The sequence below is a fragment of the Dioscorea cayenensis genome, chromosome 5, assembly GCF_009730915.1.
Source record: "Dioscorea cayenensis subsp. rotundata cultivar TDr96_F1 chromosome 5, TDr96_F1_v2_PseudoChromosome.rev07_lg8_w22 25.fasta, whole genome shotgun sequence".
In the NCBI taxonomy this organism is placed as follows: domain Eukaryota; kingdom Viridiplantae; phylum Streptophyta; class Magnoliopsida; order Dioscoreales; family Dioscoreaceae; genus Dioscorea; species Dioscorea cayenensis.
In genome coordinates, this window is record NC_052475.1 from 26,820,824 (window position 1) to 26,841,847 (window position 21,024).

Sequence of the window (21,024 nt, forward strand, 5' to 3'; positions counted from 1 at the left end):
AATGATATATATAATTTTTTAATCTAAACTGTTTAATCAAAATTTTAGCTATTCAACTTTATTTTCTATTACACCTAAAACATCACTCTACAAACAAAATAACAATTAATCAACCTAAATTAACTCTCACTATACACTCTAATTGATACTCTCCTCGTGTGTTCTACTAATGTCCGCAATTGATGTTTTTTCTCATATATATATATATATATATATATATATATTTTTGATAACACTCGGTTAAATTAAAAGTTGTGCACGTTTTTCAACTCTAGCCCTCATTCATCATTAAAATAAATTATAAATTATCAATTTTTTATAATAATAAATATTAAAAAATTTAGTTAAATTCCTAAACTACTTTTGGAACTGTTAATTTTTATTTAGATGTAATAAATAAAATAAGTTTAATTTTTTATAAGTATATATGTAAAATATTGACTTAATCATTGTTAGAAGTTTTTAGGATTTAGATGTATGAATAAAATGAGTTTAATTTTTTAGGACTATATTTATGTATATGTAAAAATATTAATTTAATGATGATTAGAAATTTTGAGAAGTATATATGTACAGGTTTTTGACCATTTAATGTGTAATAATATATTTTAATGACTTATGTGGAGTTCAAAGGTTTAAGTACTAACAAATCAAATATTTCTTTTTAAAAAGCATACACAACTGGATGAATTTTCAAGTGTACAAGTAAAAAACTTTATTGAAATTATATTTTCTGAAAAAATGCTTAATGTTTGTTAAAATTAATGATTGTTTAATATTATTTAATCAATTCATTTATCACTCATCCAAATATCCATTTGAGTCAAATCTTAATTTAAAATAAAGACAAGTCTAGACGTATGTGTTATGGTTTTGCCAGTAGGGAATGCTTACGGATCATCCTCAAATGGGATTGCTAATTATTAGACAAAAACAACCCCATAAATTCCAAAAAAAAACACAAAAAAAAGGAGATTTATTTTATTGCCGGAATTACAGAACCTTAATTTTTTTTTTAAATACAGCCAATAGCATTGCTGTGCCCAAACTTGAAACCAATGATAGCATAGCCACTCATGAAATCATAACTAAAATGACTGCAATTTATAAGAACAACAAATGTAAAATAAGATAAAGGGCTAACAATAATCATATATTTTCCAAATTCCAATCTTGGTATGTTTGCTCAGAGCTTCATTCCAACAGCAATTCATGATACCAATAAACTTGGTTCCAGTCAGTCATGAAATGCAAAGAATGGAAAAAACATCAAATCACTCCGGAATCAAAATCTGGAAATCAAAATTACTCAAAATGAACATCTGTTCACTCTGCTATTAAGATAGAATCCGTGATGACAAAATTCTAATGTTCTAGTACCTCTCTGCTAGTCTTGCAGAAACAGCTCTGAGTTTAGAGTAAACCTTTCCGGCGGGTGATCCCAAAATAAGGCTGCAAAGAGAATCTCTAGCAACTTTGATGTTGATAAATGACCCTAGAATGTTGATCTTTGTATCGGCAATGACAATTCTAGTCCTTGTTGAGTTCTCAATGGCAAACTTTGTTTTGCCTCCTTTCCCCGAAAGCCGTCCTATTGCACGAGAAAGGTGCTCACCGCGTAGTGCCTTCACATCCTTGATCTCAAAAGAATCAACATAGAGATCATCTAGACGCAGGAGTGCTAAGGCATCAGCTACATCAAATCCAAGCATGAACGCATGGACAAAATCAGCACATTTTTGAAGATTACTCACATCTGGTGTGTCTGATCTTGTTTTCAGTTCCACCCGTCGAGCCTAGAATACCAAAAAAACAAACTTCAGACACAAAAGCAAAAACTTAAAGCTAAAAGCAAAAGCTAACAAAAAAATGAAAGAAAATATTTTCATTGAGGAAAAGTTGGAAACATATTTTAAAATATCATTTGCATGCTTCATGCTCCCGAATGCCATTATAGATTTAGAGAACATCTCTAGGCAACATGAATAAAGAAGATTTTGAAGAAACTGCAATGAAATATTCTGCGCTTTGAAGAGGATTACCTTACCTAAATTAACCAGAGGACCAGCAGGCTACAGTCCCTTATTAAAAGTTAAAACAATAAGGGTAATTGATGCCTCTTCTAAAAATGATAACCCTTCAGATCTGCCATTTTCTTGTGTTTGCATTTTTTTATTTTTTATTTTTTGGAAATTGCTTGATGAATACTATTCGTCATAAACAAAAATATCCCCATAAAAGCTCTTCATATTTGTTTCAGTAAATTGATGATTTATACTCTTATGATTTTTATAAATTTGATTATTAACAAAACAAAAAGAAAAGAGTGCAATCCAGAAGATGAGAACTGAACAGTGATAGCAAAACGAAGCTGTCAGACTATTCTAAGCATATCCTGAACCAAAACACTAGGCAGTACCATGCTTTGAACCTGGCAAACTCTAACATAAATATACAAAAACATCACAGTAAGAGCATTGAGATTTTATCAAAACAAATCCAGGGTCAAAAAGAAACACGATTATAAAACTATGCTAATTTCATCCCAGTATAGTCCTCCATGGTCATACAAAAAGGCAAGCCCAAAGATCTGGTCTGTCTGTTGATCCAGTAGAATTAAAACATTTCAAGTACAGTGAGTACTAATCTGTAAGTTCAGTACCTGGCGGAGTGAAATTCACAGATACCTCAAGTTCAAATGGCAAAGAAAATTGGTATTTGGCCCATGTGGAAGTCATTACTCAAGAGCTCAGATACCGAACTGGACAATTCAGTAGATCTATTACCAACTTCCTCATCAAATGCAAAAAAAAATTCTATTTGTCTCAAGAAGTTCAGAACCTCAAGCATTTAAGTCACTAAGAATAAATGTAAATGCACCAGTTAAGTTAAGACGACATTCAAATCTAGTTTAGTCATCAACTATTCAGTACATTAGATAACAAATTTGTTCATGAACACAAGTAGATAAATTCCATATAAAGCCACATGTGCAATTAAATTAATTTGTAGGATTATTTGTATAAATTTTCCAATGAATTCCAGGGATAAGACTTTGGTTATAAATCCAAAGCTCTAAACTATAACCATCAAGCAGTCATAGAGCTCAATACAAATTAAAATCCCACAGACTTGAACATTTTTCCCCACAACTCGCTCATGCTAAAACTTATTTTTTCTATTTTTAAAGCTTTCACTCCAGTGATTTTTCCCTTAACTTAATCAAATTCTAAATTTCTCTCCAAAGTCTTCATACGCCAATTAACCATAAATCATCTCTTCTGTTATTATCAATATAAATTGTGCCTATTACCAAAAAACATCCAAAAATCCATAACAACGTCAATGACCAGCGCTACTAAGATTAACAAAAGCCATCCACAAATGAATTCATAACCAATCACCTCCAACTAAAATTTCCAGTGCCAAAACATATTCATCCATTCAAACCAAAGAATCGAACACAAATTACGAATTATAATATCTTAAAAATAGTTCGCATAATAATTCAATGATTTCGTTTTCATAGCTCAAATAGAGAACTTTACGGAGAAGAAGGGAGGGACCTTAAGATTCATGCGGATATCGATCTTCATCTGCTCATATATGGGGGTGTAGATCTCCATCCAGCACCGCTTCAGAGGCGAGAAGCGATGAGGCGGCACCGGCACCTTCCTAAACTGAACCTTCCCGTCCGACATCTCGTGAGGCTTCAGAGCCGGGAACTTTGGCCGGGGAAGATCCGCCTCCGGCCCTCTAACTTCCATCTCCATGGCGACGGCGCCTCCAGCCAGCTCGCTCGACGCCATGGCCACAGAGAAGCAACCCTCTACAACTAGGGCTCGTTTTTTTGAGAGGGGAATTCGAGTATATAAATAGTGGGGTGGTTTTTCAGAAATACCCTTGAAAATAACTAAATTATTAAAAATCTAGCTAACGTTTATACTTGCACATATACCCCCTAAAACACAAATAATTATATCATAGCTTTTTCAAGAAATTCACAGCTTAGCACGCTTAATTACATAAACTAATTGTTTTTTTATAGAAGCTCATTTTGTTTGATTTCATAAACAGAGTATTCCTCATCCGCTCTATCATAGCCTGATATGTGTTCCCCATATGATGTTATTTTTTATTATATGGTTAGCAGGATACATATCAGCTATTATAAATGAGAATTTAGAAATATTTTACTGAAACCATGTAAAATAACTTTTTTTATAACGCATTAACTTTCTAAATTAACCGAATTATATTTCTAGATTGAACACCTTCAGAAAACCACACAAATTCTGTACATGTACTGATGTACTTCTAATTAATTGCCCACTAATAATACATTTTCTAGAGAATTAAGAGAACCATGAAAAAGGCTGTATAGAAATTTTCAAAGAGTAATGAAGAGCAGTGTTGTTAATTCAAAGATGGCTGTGAATTTGGTGTTTTTCCCCTCAATTTGTTTTCATTGCCCAGTATGGGAAATCAATTAAGAAATTCTCTCTCTTCTTCTCTTTTACTGCAGCATTGGCAAGTGTATACTGTTCTTGGAAATTTGACAGTTGATCAATGTTAGTAGCCAGGGTATTGGGGTGGAGGTGGTGATGCATAGCTAAGTCCCAGTGTTGGAGGGAGGACATCAAAGTCTGACTTAGGAGTTGGAGGTGGTGGTGATGATACCGGCGGCGGCGGCGGTGGTGGCGGTGGTGGTGGTGTTTGGAAGACCGGTGGAGGTGGAGAAGACAATGGCCGGTGTGGAGGCGAAATAAAGCGGTGGTGGCGGAGAAGGCCATTGGACCGGTGGAGGCGGCCGGAACGTTAATGGTGGAGGTGGTGTTGAGTTGACCGGTGGAGGTGGTGGTGGTGATGATAACGGCGGCGGAGGGGGTGACTTGACTGGTGGCGGTGGTGGCGAGGAAGGTGGAGAAGAGTGACCCTTAGAGGAGGTTGGAGCAGGAGATTCACACTTAGAATCTTTGCCACAAATCAAAGAACCATTAAAAACCTTAGCACAAATGGTAGACTCCTTTTGTCTAGGGCCTCTCACCAATGCAATTACTCTTATCATCAAACACCTCGCACTCTTTTGCTTCACCCATAAAGTAGTTGTTTCCAAAACTAAAGTTTGTTAACTTAGGCAAGCCACAGACACCTTCAGACACAACACCAGTCAATACATTATGAGAAAGTCCTAGATACTCAAGATTCTTCAACCCTGCCAAACTCTTTGGCAGCTCTCCGGAAAGAGAATTGTACCCCATGTCCAATACCGTAGCATTGCCCAAGAACCCAAGCTCTGAAGGTAAACAACCTGTTAACTCATTGTTCGTCAAGATAAGCTCATTCAAAGTGCTAGACATCTTCCCAATGGTGGTTGGGATACAACCATTGAGCTTGTTGTTGGCCAGAACAAGCACGGAAACGGTAGAGTTGCCGATGTTTTCTGGTATCTTTGAAATAAACCGATTATCATTCAAGAACAATGCATCAAGTTTCTTATCGAAGAGTGCCTTAGGAAGCTCTCCTTCAAACTCGTTAAACCGGAGATCAAGATATCGAAGCTCAGGTAGACCGATAAGAACATCAGGGAACTTCCCGACAAGCCTATTATTGCTCAAGTCGAGCTCAGACATCCTTGTAAGCTTTGAGAAGCTCTCAGGTACAACCCCACAAAACCGATTAGAATTCACATGAAGAAGAGCAATATCAGTGAGTAAACCAAGCTCAGAAGGGAGATAACCAGCAATATCAGCACCATTGAGATCAAGAACAGAGACGGCATTTACAGTTGGATCATCGGGAGCTTTAGAACAAAACACACCATTATAAGAACACACATTGGGGCCAACCCAGTTTCCGGTGAAGTTCTTAGGGTCAGAGTAGATGGCTCGTTTGAGAGAATGCAGCGCAATGAAGGCTTTTTTAAGGCGAGGGTTCTTGATTTTGATATTGATCTTGAAGCCAAAGTCATAGTTGAGAGGGAGATCACCGGAGGAGTGTTTGAAGGTGAACAGCTGACGGCGGGCAATGAAGGCGGCCTCGGCGTCGGAGAGGGAGAAGGAGAAAGGCAGAAAGGTGAAGAGGAGGAGAAGGAGAGAATGGGCCAAGGGCTCCATGGTGAGCAATGGCTTCTTCACCCTTGGAGAGCCCAAGGCTGAGAAGAAAAGAGGGCGGGGGGACGAGAGGGAGGAGGGGTTATAAACAAGAACTAGTCGTTGGAATTTGGATGGCGCGCCTTTCTTCTTGGTTGACCGTTGATTTCGGTTGGTTTGGTTTTTTGCCTTTAATTTGGATGTTTAATTTTGGGTGTTTTGTTGTAATGTCTTTGTCTGTTGCAACGGATAAATATTTTTAGTCCCGTGTGTGTTGGAATTGTATGAAATTTAGTATATTGTATCCAATTTCAGTAATGAATTTTCCCTTCAATAATTTTTTTAAAAAAAAAAAAAAAAATAAAAAACTTGGCTCAAACTAACCTTTGTTTATTGACCAAAAAGAGTCAATGGATGTTTAGCGAAACATACATTCTTAAAACTATCTTATCAATAAATCTCTTTAGTACCACTTTAATGGATGGGCTGAATTTTGAAGAAGAGATTTTTTTGTATTTTAGTGGCATCTTTGTCACATCATGATAGGGAAGGCGTGCTTGTGTGGTTGAGTAGTGCAAGTCAATAGTCTTATATACAACAAAATCTATTTATTATTTATGTTTATAATTACCGAGAATCTCACCTTGTTAGTAGGTGAGGAATTAGTGAATTATGAAATGTATCAATACTGAAATTCATCTTAAATTCATCTGATAATTTTTAAAAAAAAATAATTGAGACATAAGACATACATAATTAAACATGAATTGATATATATATATATTGACAAATGTAAATAAGTTATGTGTCAAAATTTAGACACATGTGAAGAGTTAAAATTCTACAATATTTATGTTTTTTATCTATACAAATTGAAATTAAACCCATTCTTTCTAAAAAAAATGAATGGGGGAGGTCATGGGTTCAAATCTCTCCCCCAACAACACTGTTCATACACTGTTCATACACTGTTCATCCGGGATTTTTATATTATTCTCATGCTGTACATATACTGTGCATCCGGGTTCCAGTACTGTTTAGTATTGTTTCTATTCATAAAAAAGGGCGTTTGTCGTCTATTATTCAAAAAAAAAAATGAATAATTTATATAAAAGATTTAATATTAATATACTAACCAATTATTAGCATCAAATGATATATTCAAATAAATCCAAGATGTCTACAATCGAGGGACTTCTAAATTTTTTTTAAAAAAAATTCATGAACTGCAAGATAATTATCATTGAAAAATTGACAAATATAACTATTTCTTCTATTTTTTACGAGGGTGTATGTGCAAATAACCCAACTAAAGGTGACTGGGTTTCTTTCCCATTGTGACCCATGAATTCATAAATAACGGAGGTTGTTCACCCGCGTTTTCGATGGGGGTAACGCGAGCTCGAGAACGATCGCTGCGGCATCCGTTGTCGTCCTTCGCCTCCGAGCTCGCAAGAATCCATGGCCGCTCCCAGCGATCTCGATCGCCTCTTCATCTTCGAACACTCCTGCCAGACATCTGAGGCCGGCTACGCCAAGAACCCTCACGACGCGGATGTGAGTCACTGCTCCTCCCTTCCTCCCTGTTCTCCGGTAACCCTAATCAATGTCAGTGAATCGAACTCTAAACTATGGAAAAAGGTAATGTGATCGATTTTCAGGTATGTTTGATCTAATACTCTTTTTCAAGATCGTCATCTTCTCGTTAAGCAAGTACTAAACCCTAGTCAAATTGTAAGCGATAGCGCGAGAGCTTTCTTGGTCGTTTTTATACTTTTTATGTGCATTCTTTGGATTTGATTGCTTGAATATGAATATCTTAGGCAATGCAACTTAGTTTATTGCAGACAATGGGTTTCTGGGATAACCTGGAAATTCTTGTTGGAATGTTTTTGTGTTTGATCTGTTTGGTAAATCCTTTTTTGTTTAGCTCTTGGATGCTCTTGCTTATTTTATGTTTTTAGAAAAAATGTTATGATGAATTTATCTTCTAAAACTCTTGGGGAACCATCATATTGCATTCTGTTTTGTGTGTTTGAACTGTTTATCTAACCCAAATTAAATGCAAGATAGGATTTATTTACCATGATAAATTTACATTTGCACGACCTTTGTTGCCTTCGATCGGGTGACATGTGTGTATAGATCTGCTCTCAGGCACCAGAACAACATCAGCCTTCAGTAGGAGGATCTGGTGCATCAAAGACTAAAGTTTATATGCTTTGTGCTCACTAAAGGAATTTAGAGTTGAATACATGAATTCCTTGCATTTTTCCTCAAAGAGTCCCAGGCTTCTAATATGCTTATTTCTGTATATTAGTTTTATTGCACAAACCCACTCTGAATGGACCATCAGACAAGCTGTCATGATTGCATCTCATTTCCCTTAGCACTGTCATTAGGACTATCATCTGAAGCACCCTTGTTGGCCTATTTCATGTGACATATAGGTCTTTGTTCTCAGATACCTGAATTACATTAGACTTTAGTAGGAGGATCTGATGCTTCAGCAGTGGAGGTCTATATGCATTTTGCTTGCCAAAAAGAATGTGATGACCAATAGGGTTTCATTGCAATTTTTTCCTTGAACAGTCACTTCTGGACTTGCCGATATGCTTGTTTCTGCATATTAGTTTCATTGGAAGAAATCATGATTTTTATCTTTTTACAGTTCAATGTGATTGAAACTATTTTCATTTTTCCTGAACTTTTGCATGCTTATTTGCTTGGCATATTAGGAGATTAAAAATTAGATGGTGATGTATAAGGAGGCAAATTCTGACACAACACCACATCAACTCAACATAAACATAGTATGAAATTAAGAAGGGTTGGGTTTTATATAACTGTGTTTCATGTCTAATTTTGTTGACCTGGTTAAGACATGAAATTTTTTGTCATAATCATACTGTCCCGCTTAACCTTTGTATGACCCTTCTAATCATGATATCCTATTTCAAAGCTCAAAAGAAATTTGATAATTTTTTTTATCAAATGAAAGCAGACTGCCATTTGATAAATTTGTTTTAAATTTGTCATGCCTAAATTTAATGTTGATATTTGTCCTTGTTGGAGAAGCAGAGGTGCATTATGATAGAAGATTATATGACATTTTAGATGTATTTTCCTTTTATTACTGAAATTCACATTTGAATGATAGAAAGAAGCATTTTTTTTGTTTGACTTTATATGTTTTAGATGTGGTTTGCAACTTTTCTTGGGTGCTTCAGTACTGCTTCTAGTATTTCACTGTTTGCTTTTATTTGTTTTGCTGAAATGTGTAGCGATTTTCATTGTGTTTTGAGCACCAGCTGGAAGTACTTTTTGTGATTCAGCATAATACAGATAGATTAGGTGGCCTTCTCATCACATGTTTCCTGTTTTTGTAATATATGTCACAATATGTTTAAATGTTTAAATGATGTTCTGACTTTAGTTATTATGGCAATGATACTGAGTCTTTGAAATTGACCATAAATACTTTAGTCTTCTTAATAAGATTTTTATTATGTAAATAACCTAATGGAATAAGATGCTTTACTCGCCCACTGGTTTAATCTCCCAATTCCCAATCATGAACAGTTATGAATAGGAACAATTGTTGTAACTTTGCATATAGTCTTCTTTTCTTTTCCTTCAGTTTGTGGCATCTAAACAAATAATCTTAATCATAGAGAAATAAGTCAGTTTATCCAAAACAATAATGTTTGCTTGTAGTATGTTAACTAATCAAGAGATGCAATTAAGAGTTTCCACTTAATTGTGGCAGGTGGCATTGGATGCTAAAATAACAAGTATTGGGATAAGTTTTTTGGCTTAGCAGACCCTCTGCTATTTATACTTAGCCTTATCAGATACTCTAAATGATATTTGTTGGTCAAAGAAGCCATCTTTAGTATTCTTTTTTTATTTTTATTTTTTTGAAGTTGATCTCCTTGATTGCGAAGGTTTTTGCTGCTAATTGCATATGATTAAAGTGAAGTAACTTCTGTCCGGACTGCATGTAATTTTGCTGGTGAATGCGGATAGTGTGATTGCATTTTCTTAGGAATAATAGACAGATTTTTTGGTTATTGCTTTTTCTTAGGAATAACAGACAGTAAAGCTATCGATTAATGTTTCTTTGCATCTCTTGAATGATAGCACGTAAGGACTCTGAAAGTAAGGAATAATATTGAAGAGCGAAAAAGAACCTTATTTGTGGTATGCTCTAGGAGGTTTAGGTTTTTCCCCCTTATCTCATTGAGCATACTTTTGCAGTGGTTAGATAATAGTAGCTGTTCAAGAAGGACCTGAGCTGAAATGTTTAATTAGCAGCAGTAACACTTCCCTTTAAAAGAGGGTTTTGTGGTGCAAATCTGACAAACTGCAAGTTATTGGTATTTGTTTCTTCTTAGACTTTTAAATTTATTTACTTGTTACTAATTTCTTACATATTAGCCTGATTGAATTTGTCTATTTGCCCATATATTTTTAGTTGGTGCCTCCATTTCATTAGATGTGTTACTAATTGGACCTTCTTTTCATATGTAAGAATGTTAGAAGCATTTCAAGATGAAAAGAATCGGGGATATCTTGTAAGAAATTGGATAAACCACAGTTTTATTGAAGTAAAAAGACGGGGATATTTTGTTGTTACTGACGAATTAACAAGCAGTTGAGCTTGATGTTTGCAATTTCGTCAGTCCATGTAAGAGATTAGCCGGAATTAGGGGTGGACATGGGCCGGGCGACCCATGGGCTGGCCCAAACCTAGCCCAAAAAATACAGGGCCTGTGTTTAGAAAGTTGGCCCAAAAAACTGTGTTGGGCTCAAATGTTTTGGCCCGATTGAATTTCGGGCTGGGTTTGGGTCAGATGAATTTTGACCCAACACGGCCCAACCAGAATAAATAAATAATATATATATATCATATATTATTTATAATATATATAATTATATATATATATATATAATAGTAATAGGCTTGAAAAGAGTAAACATTTATAATACTTGTGTTGTATTTTTTTAAAATGTTTGAAAAAATTTTAGGGGTTGTAGTAGTAGTTTTATTTAGTTATTTTAATTATTATATAAAAAAATTATTTATGTTTTGGGTCGGGTTGGGCTGGGCCTGGGCCTAATGACAATCAAATGGGTCAGGTTTGGATCAAAACAATTTGGCCCGAACATGGCCCGGCCCGGCCCAACCCGAATATATGGGTTGTATATTTGAGTCTAGTCTAGCCCAGACCCGACCCAGTCCCGGCCCATGTCCACCCCTAGCCGGAATTGCTTAGACCTTGATAGGTAGAATGTCTTATTTTGAAAGCTAAAAAGAGATACCTGGAATTCTTAGCATGCTTATTTGATTAATTTTTTCAGTTTTTGTTTATTTTGTTTGTAGAATTACTTGAAAGCTCCTAAATTATTGTAGCGTGCATGGTCTGCTTACATTACCAAGTTTTACCAGGGAAACCTTGTGTCCATCATCAAATGGTTGGCTTCTCAATGGTAATGTTGATGTTGTCACAACACTTCAGTGTCAAACGGGCTATGCCGGGCTAGAACAGCACAGTTTCAAGGCGGGTCGGGTACTGTGCATGCCTGGGCCAGCATGGCCCATCTCCTAACTATGTTGGGCCCCACCAACCTGCGTTTTGGGAAATGGGGGTGTCGGCCCATTTAGTTGTAAAATTGTATTTTAAAATCGGGAAAAAAACTCAAAAACTTGAAAAAAACGTTCAATAAGTAAATTTTGGAAGCATTTACAAAAGAGTATGAAATTTTTATATAATAGGTTTCTGAATAGTTTTTCCGTTAATGTCAAGTTGTTATCCATGTCAAAATCAAGTCATTATTTCTCTCGTAATTATTAAAAAAAACTTTAGTTTCATCATTTATAATCTCAACCATAAATGGAAAATTGGAAAACCCCTCCTTCAACTATAAACTGTTTTGTTGTTCACTGTTTAGATTTAGTATTTAGGGTTTAGAGTTTTAGAATTTTAGATACAGGGTTTTATAGTATTTATGTTTAATTAGGGTTTATGTTTGGGGTTTTATATTATTTTATGGTTATAGTTTTGATTGATTTATATGGTTTAAATGTGAAGTTTATGGATGAAAAAATGGCATGGGTTATTCAAAAAACGAATTGAAGAAACATTTTAAATAAATATAACATCAGTCTTACTAAAATTATTTTAAAATAATCATGCACCTGAAAGTGTAACTAAAACTAGTGTCACTTTTGTAAATACCAAATAATATTAATTTTAATGTAGATAAAATATCTCAAAATTTTAGATATATACGTGTATGTAATACTCACTTTTAATTTCAAGAGTTTAGATATACATGAGAGACATGTTCACATATGTTTTTATTAAAAAATATTTAATAATGTTAGTCTATGTGGTATACATTTTTCGTTTATATATTTCAAAATTTAAAATATGTGTTATAAATTTTTTGCATATATCTTATTTAACATTTATTTAATAAAGTTAGTTTAAAATGCATGAATTATTTACTTATGTATATAAATTCGTTCGATTTTAAGATTTAATATTATATTTTATGAGATAATAAATAAGTACAATTAAGAGAGCGGGGGAATTCATTTAATAAAATTATATTTATATTGGGGGGTGTGTGTCTGGCAAGCCAGGTTATGTGCCGTGCAGGCCAGTGCCGTCTCATGGGTGACACTGGTTTGAACAACACCCATGTGGTAGTTATACTTTCTTGAAAGATGAGCAATTATTTATGTTGGCGAGATATTTATTTAAAAATGTTAAAGCAAGTCCTCTAAATTATGGATCAGTGGCTAAATCTGGCTGATATTATTGATATTATGTTAGTATGGTATTTTATTTGCTTAAGAGCTAAAAAGAGATGGTATTGTTGTCTTTGGTGCAGATGCTTTTTAAAGACCATCCGATATGACGCTTTTATGTGGATCCACAATCAGGAGTATTCATTGGTAAATTATCTCCCCGTTACTTTTGGTTGTGTATGGATTTTCATAGGATGTTTCCTGTGGGCTTCTCAAATTTTGGACTATTGCATGGCAAGGCTCGTCTTGTGGTGCCTATTATGTGTGCTGCAATCCAAGTTAAAAATTTCGACTTCTGCAATATTGTACCTTTAGCGTAGCTGGCTTAGATTGCTAGGCTCTGGAATGCTCTTTTGCCTCTAGTCACATGCTAGAGAGAAATAATCTAGATAAAGGTGGTCATCTTTCCTCATTCAAGTCCACAGGTGAGTCATGGCCATTTTGCACTGGAGTACTATTTGTCTACTAGCTGGTCATGCATATCTCTTCAAATGTCCTTGCAACATGAAAAATATGAGGTCAGGGAGAAAAGTAGCAATAGCTCGTCTTGCTATGGGCTGCAGTTTATCCAGATAGTTTGTGCATCTATGCTGCATTTGGATTGTGAGAAAATGGAGAGGGAAAGAAAATACTTTGAACCAAAATGATGAAATGACAAGATAGTAAATTTTATTGATGTTCTCTTCATTTGGCAATCCATTTTATTTCCTTTCCTCCGTTTTCCATCAATCGAAACAGAGCATAAGAGTCTTAGTTGCATGAACATTATAATTCCAGTATTAGTAATTAATGAACGACACTGTATCCTAGTTAATGGTTCTGTTTCTGGTTTAGAAATACTTCTATCCTGGACAGATGTCCAGCCGTTTTGGCCCAACATTGGTATTGCTTGCTAGATCACAATATTCCACTCCAGCTATTCTATTATAAGGCATTGAAATTTTAAGCCCTTTGAGGAGAAAGTGATCTCCATTACAGCATGGCTTCTTTTTACATGGTCCCATTGGTTTTGGTGGGCCTTCTTTCTTTTCTTTTTCTAGCATACACGTGTAACCTTCATGATTTGCAGACTTATGGAGGCATTATGAGCAGGGGGTCCCCATAAGATCTTTTCTTGCAAAAGAACGCTGGCCTCCTCACCTTGGATTTGTGTACCTTTGGATATCCTTATCCTTGAACTTCAGCCTCCAGCCAACCTCTCCTTTGCTACTATGATAAGGTGAGCTTGCATTTATAAATTTGTTTTTGTTTCATAGAAATTAATTATTTTAACAAGTTAGTGGGTGTACTATCTTCTGTGATTAGAATAGTCTTTTCCCAGTTCATTTTCCTTATTTGTGATGGCAATGATATTTGTGAGTTTTGAGTTTTTCATATTAAAAAGGTAGTGTCCCACGGGCATTGTGCTTTCTTCAATTAGCATGCGGTGGTGGACAAATAGTAACCACTCAAACCATTGTGTGGAGGCATTTTTCATTAGCAGAAGGGAAACCTCACCAAACCCCAGAATGAATGAATTCATAGTTTATTCAGATCTGTTTATATGCTGACCTTCCTTAAGCACTCATACCCCACTCTTTGAACTTTCTAGTTATTTTATGCCCGTATCAGCGCCACTTGTTTTCTAAAAATAATCATGTTGTAAAGATGATCCGCTTTATCTTGTTGGACTGAGAATCTCCAATAGATACCTGTCTAATCTATAGAGCAGCACTGAGATTGATTGGATTGTGAATTCTTAATTTCTTATCAACATTCGAAAGGTGTTGTTACTGTATGTTGTGGATAGTGCGAGTGTTGTGTGTTCTCAAAGCATTTGATAGTAAATCAACTTCACCATTCCTTTCTCTGCGGCAAAGTAGGCAATAATTTTTAGTGTGCTAGCATGGCTTCAGGAACCTGGCACTATCCTTGTTTTCTTTTCTTTGATTCCTTGATTAAAGGTATATAGTGATTATCTTTCTCTGCTTGTCAACATTATACACCTGATAAGTGAGTGGCATAGTGCTTCCATTATTCTTAGTTTCACTCTTTGCTAGCGTTTTCAAAGCATTTGTTAGATGATCAACTGCACTATACCTTTCCTCTGCAGCAAAGTAGGCAATAATGTTTTAGAGTGCCCGCATGACTCCAGGAACATAGCATTGTCCTTGCCTTCTATTTGTTGATTATTCGATTATAGGTGTATAGGGATCATCTTTCTTTGCTTGTCAACATTATGCACCTGATAAGTGTCACAGTGCTTTCATTATTCTTATTTTCACTGATCACTTTCTATAAAATGACCTGCTTGCTGCTGTGGACCCTCCTTACTTTCTTGTAATAGTGGTGGCAGTCATTTTTGATAATTAAACAAAGGCCCTTACAAGCTAATCTCTCTGAACTATTTTAAACATTAACCTGAGGTTGTTGACAAATTTTAACGTGTTGAAACTTACTGAAGTCCACGCGGGATTGAGTTTCACTTATTGTTTAGATGACTTGTGCTCTCCTCCAAGTCATTATGTGGGGGTTTGAATGGAAACTGGAGCTTCAAGAATTAGGCAGGACATGGGGAGGGGCGCTGGTAATGCTTATCCATTATGCAGAAGTAATACTTTGTATTACGCTTCCCAGTCATTATGTGTGGGTTTTAATGGAAACAGGAGCTTTAAGAAAATTGACAGGACATGGGAAGGCGCGCTGGTAGTGATTATCTATTATGCAGACGGTTTTAGATTCATGTTTAGGCCTAATTGGTTTTTTTGTTGTCTAGCCGGTTTTATAATGTTTTTTTAGGGACAAATGACATGGGCATTATCAGCTACAATGACATGATAAAGTGATAAACCCTTTCATAGCACCTCCACCACCGCCACACACTGCCACCATTATCACACCTCTCCATCATAAACAAGGCAAAAGTCTTCTCTCAACTGTCAAATTTTATTCATGAACCAGCATTCTTGTTGTTGGAATTATCAGTTGCGAAGTGTTGTTATAATTGAGTTACTTGATAGTTATACCCCTTGATATGTTCCAGCTTTATATGAAATTTATTACTTTTCTGGTCCCCAAGTCATACAATCTGATGTGCGCTCTTTCTGATCGTTTGATTCTCTTTTGATGTGCGGCTATTAATAATTTTTTTATTTTATTTTCTTTTATTTTGAGAAAAATGAACAAGTGATTTTGTTTCTTTGCATATACATGCCTCAATCTTCAAGTCAACTCTTTGTTATTGTGAAAAAAGTGTAGTATTATGAATATGAAATAAAATATCCATATATATATATATATAGTGAAGTTCTTATTTACGTGTTTGTGAACGTGTATATCTGCTTATTCGTGTACAGTGGGTATAATCTATAATTGCCATTTTTCAAGGGGCGCTGATTCTACGACACCACCTCTTTCTCCCTACCGCAGTCAGACTATATATTTATATGTATGTACACTGTTGTTGAATGAGAAATGGTGTTCATTCAGCACTAGGATCTGCAGCCAAAAAACAAAGAAACACATTATCTCCAGTAAATCCAATGGTCCTACAATTGACAGGACACATTCAAACCTCAACCCTACCGAGATTCTTGCTGTTGTATTTGTTCATTATCAAGTCAACCATTTTCTCTGTTTGATTCGTAATACATACATGTAGAATGACATCTTTACCCTTAAAAAAATATGTCCCTACAGATATTGGCTGCTGTCGCTCATTAATGGACTTTTCTTGCTATAGAGAATTATGTTTTACGGAGTAAGATAGTTATCATTGAGAAGGTGACAACAAGGACATGGTTACAAGAGCATACAATTGTATGATTTACCTCAAAAAATACAAATTAAAAAAAATAACTATAATTTTTGAGGCTAGAACTTTCTTGGCATCGAGGGGGGAAAACTAAATCTACATTAATGTTTATAAAAACATACAGAAAAGTTAAGCAGACAGTCCAAAAGCTCAAGTAGCCATCAAGGATGAGAGTGAGGAGTAGTGTGTGAAAGGTGCTTCTCCTTTAAACAGGCAACTGGGCACGCTACTACTAATTGAGATCTGGATAACAACTGTCAACGGGCAACCGACCGTTAATTGGCACACAACTGTCTGCGGTGGCCGACACAGCAAATCCCCCGGGGCCAAATTATCCATCGAATATATCCTACTCTTTTTGTCGCTTATCTACTTCTTTTTTTTCCCCCTTTGCTTCTGTCCTTTGTTCATTCCTATCCTTTTGATCTTTTTCTTTTTCCTTAATCGACTGCCTTTTTATTTATTGATTGATTGGTATTTCTAGTCCTTGCATTTCTGAATTTTGATTGTAAATGATTTGAAGTTGCATGATGCACACACTATATATGCATATATACCTCATTAATTATGTACCATCATTGCAAAGTTATTTGGATGGTGATTAGTAGTAGTTTTTATCATTAATGATGCTATATGTAATAATTAATCTTGGTTTTGACAGATAATTAACTGCTTGTTTGTTATGCATGCCAAAAATCAAACTCTCTCGGATTATAATTTCTTTCTTTTTTTTTTCATTTGAACTATTTATTTATTATTTATATTCAGGAACAAAAACCAAGCAGTTCATTGACAGAGATTGTCGCATTGGAGCGCTACCAAGTACGGAATCGATGTCATTTCAGTAAGCAAGTCTTCCCTTTTCAGTTTCTTTCTTGTAGCTGTTTACAATCAACTCCCTCTACTTTATCTAATAACTGCTTCTTCTTGTCCTCCCCGTATGTACATTCCATAGACACAACACAGTACCTGACAGTAGTACGTGTTCGTGGACCCACCTTGATACACCACCCCAGCATTAGAATATGAAGTATCTTATCGTTGCTTCTATTGCCCCCACCTGATGATTCCAGCACTTGATGATCTCCTCTCCCTATAAAATGCCACCATACATCCTGAACAACCTGCACTTCTAGTTTTAATTATCTACCAGTCTCAAATGAGGACTCACTCCATAACCATCTTCTTCATCCTCCTCACTGCTCTTTCCCTCTTAGCCACCACCATCCTTACCCCATCTCCTTGGCCATGGCCTCTTCTCCTCTCCACTCTCCTTCCACTCTTGTTAAACACTTTGGTTAATAACACCTGGTGGCTTTGCATGGCGCAACGTTCACTTCAACAGCCATGCAGTGCCAAAGGGTGTGATTGGATGGCCACTTCTTGGTTCACTTCCTCTCATGGGTCCTCTTGCTCACAGGAAACTCGCCCGTCTTTCCAAATCATGTGATGCTGACCACCTATTATATCTCAGTCTCGGCGTACAACCGGTAGTGATTAGTAGCCACCCAGACACCGCCAGACAGATCCTTTCTGGATCAGCATTCTCAGATAGACCTACAAAGATCTCTGCTCGTTCACTCATGTTTGAGAGGGCCATTGGCTTTGCTCCATCTGGCCAATACTGGCGCCATCTCCGGCGATTGGCAGCCACGCACATGTTCTCCCCTAGAAGGATTGCTGCCATGGAAGGCCTACGCAGCTGTGTTGCTGATAAGATGATGGAAGAGGTGATGATGGAGATGGAAGTGGAAGGGATGGTTAGGTTGAGAGGTGTGTTGCAAAAAGGGTCATTGGAGAGTATTATAGGAAGTGTGTTTGGGAGTGAGTTGAGTAGAGAGGATAAACAAGTGTTGGTGGAGATGGTTAATGAAGGATATGAGTTGATAGGGAGGTTTAACTGGGAGGATCACTTCCCTTTGGGTGGTTTACTGGATTTCCATGGTGTGGGGTAAGAGGTGCAAGGTTTTGGCTTTGAAGGTTAAAGCTCTTATTGGCAGAATCATTGATGAGAAAAGATCAACTGGATTTGGTCATGACTTCAACAAAGATGACTTCCTTAGCGTCCTTCTTGGTCTCCCTCAAGAGGACAGTCTCACTGACTCTGATGCCATTGCTGTCCTTTGGGTATGCTCTTCCTCCCTCTGTCTCTTGTGCAACACTTCAAAATGATGCTGCTCGTATGCTGATCATATGGTTTTATAATCTGTTGCAGATGATTTATATAATTAAATATGAGTTATTACATACATGCATCAAAGTAATATAATGCATGCATGATGATGAGATTTGATCAGTTTCGTTTGGTTTTTGTGTTAATTCTGTTAATATTTGGATAAGGGTTTCTTGAGGACCCGCTAATGTTTGTCTTGATTGTCTGTTTGCGAGTTTGCTTCAAGAGCCAGTTATGTGCGTGACACTAGTAGCTTAGGGGTAGGATAAGCATATTGAGACATGCAAGACTTATCCTGATTTTCATTTTTCATTTTCATGAATTATAGATTTTGAAGAGATATATATATATATATATATTTTTGTATATAGTTTGAAAGACACCTGTGTGATTATGGGGACAAGAAAAGTACAAGAATAGCTTTGTAAAATATCAAAAAGTAAATGAAAAATGAACTTGAAAGATAGTGCCAATAACAAATCTTATCTTTTAAGGAGTAGTAACTGTCTCATCTCAAAGAAGATCAAATCCAACAATTTTTTGTTTGGCACTCATTTTACATAAGTACCCCTGTAAAATCTTTACATATGAACATAAATTGTTAGACATACAACTTGAATCAGTTAGGCTAAAAGACTCACATGTAGGAGCAAGGGGAATATACATAAATGAGTATGGAATAGGGGTATTCATGTAAAACACCCTCATTTGGCATGCACAATGAAAATAGACTACATGGCCGGGGCCCTACCATATATACTCCTAGTGGAAACAAGATCTTAACAACTGCCATTTTCTGTGTTTATTGTGGGGCTTCTAGTGATGGTCCATGGTGGCAAATGGCAATAGCTCTAGCCCTTTTCATGTCCTCCATATCTTCATGTTCTTTGCTTTAATTACTAATCCAATTATTTGCTCAGAAAAATTATGGTCTTATTTTTTTATTTTATTATGTTGATTATTAGGAAATGATATTCAGGGGAACAGATGTGGTTGCCATTCTCTTAGAATGGATCATGGCTAGACTGGTCTTACACCCTGACATCCAAGCTCAAGCCAAACAAGAGCTCAACTTGATCGTCGGGGCCCGGCCCGTAAAAGACATCGATATACCGAAACTCCATTACCTTCAGGCCATCGTCAAGGAGGTGCTCCGGTTGCATCCTCCGGGGCCACTGCTATCCTGGGCTCGTCTGGCGGTTCATGATGTTCACGTTGGAAAATTTTTTGTTCCGGCCGGGACCACGGCAATGGTGAATATGTGGGCTATAACCCATAATGAGTCCATTTGGAAGGATCCATGGGCCTTTAGGCCCGAAAGGTTCGTGGAAGAGGAAGTTAGTTTGTTGGGCTCGGACCTAAGGCTCGCACCATTTGGGTCTGGTCGGAGGGTTTGCCCCGGTCGAGCGTTAGGGTTAGCCACGGTTCATTTATGGTTGGCCAGACTTTTGCAACGGTATCATTGGGTTCCAGCTCAGCCGGTTCATCTATCAGAGTGTCTACGTTTGTCCATGGAGATGAAGAAACCCCTTATTTGCCAAGTGAGATAAGTTGGTATTTCTATAATAATAATAATAATAATAGTTATTATAATCACAACTTTAGGAAGAGTTTGTGATGTTATAATGTGTATCTATGTATGTATGTATGGCATCCAGAGCTTGTAAGTGTAATATCAAATGCTGTAATACTTTCAATTGAATAATGCTCAGGAGTAGATCCTTTATGTAATGCAGTTCTTTTCTATGTTTGAAGTTATTTTTAGAAAAAATAAATCAGAATGTTCATCTTCCTGTGGTACGTGTGGATAAAATTATTTGTAATTAATGAATATGGTTTATTTATTTTTAAAAAATGATTTTTTTATTTTATATTTTTTATTTGAGGGAAAAAGTGGATAAACTAGGCTTGCAGCTAGCATACATAGAAAACTCAAGTAGCGGACGTGATGGAGGCTCTAAGAAATAACTTTCATCTGAGCTCTTTGAAACATCAAATGTTTTCTCACTACATGGGATAACTCATTTGCTACAAATATCCATATATATATATATATAATGATGAGAGTATCTCATAGTTAAACATGTGTTTGTTTCTAACCAAATGTTCTAGATGAGAGTTTGAACAAAAGGTCCCAATTGACGAG

General features: G+C 36.1%; 2 protein-coding genes and 1 pseudogene across 2 annotated transcripts; 1 reads left to right on the plus strand and 2 right to left on the minus strand.

Moving 5' to 3' along the window:
* Positions 1-1,122: 1,122 nt before the first annotated feature.
* On the minus strand, positions 1,123-3,857 carry LOC120259854 (RNA-binding protein PNO1-like). Its single transcript, XM_039267305.1, has 2 exons — positions 3,567-3,857; positions 1,123-1,796 (listed from the first exon to the last, which is right to left on the minus strand). Exons 1-2 carry the CDS (start codon positions 3,807-3,809, stop codon positions 1,374-1,376), a joined length of 666 nt encoding a protein of 221 aa, XP_039123239.1. The 5' UTR covers positions 3,810-3,857; the 3' UTR covers positions 1,123-1,373.
* A 715-nt stretch (positions 3,858-4,572) lies between these two features.
* On the minus strand, positions 4,573-6,116 carry LOC120260193 (pollen-specific leucine-rich repeat extensin-like protein 3). The gene is given in 3 exon segments (XM_039267633.1): positions 4,573-4,715; positions 4,768-4,966; positions 5,025-6,116. Coding segments are annotated over 3 exon segments (1,434 nt in total).
* A 3,177-nt stretch (positions 6,117-9,293) lies between these two features.
* On the plus strand, positions 9,294-20,671 carry LOC120260848 (annotated as a pseudogene).
* Positions 20,672-21,024: the final 353 nt, after the last annotated feature.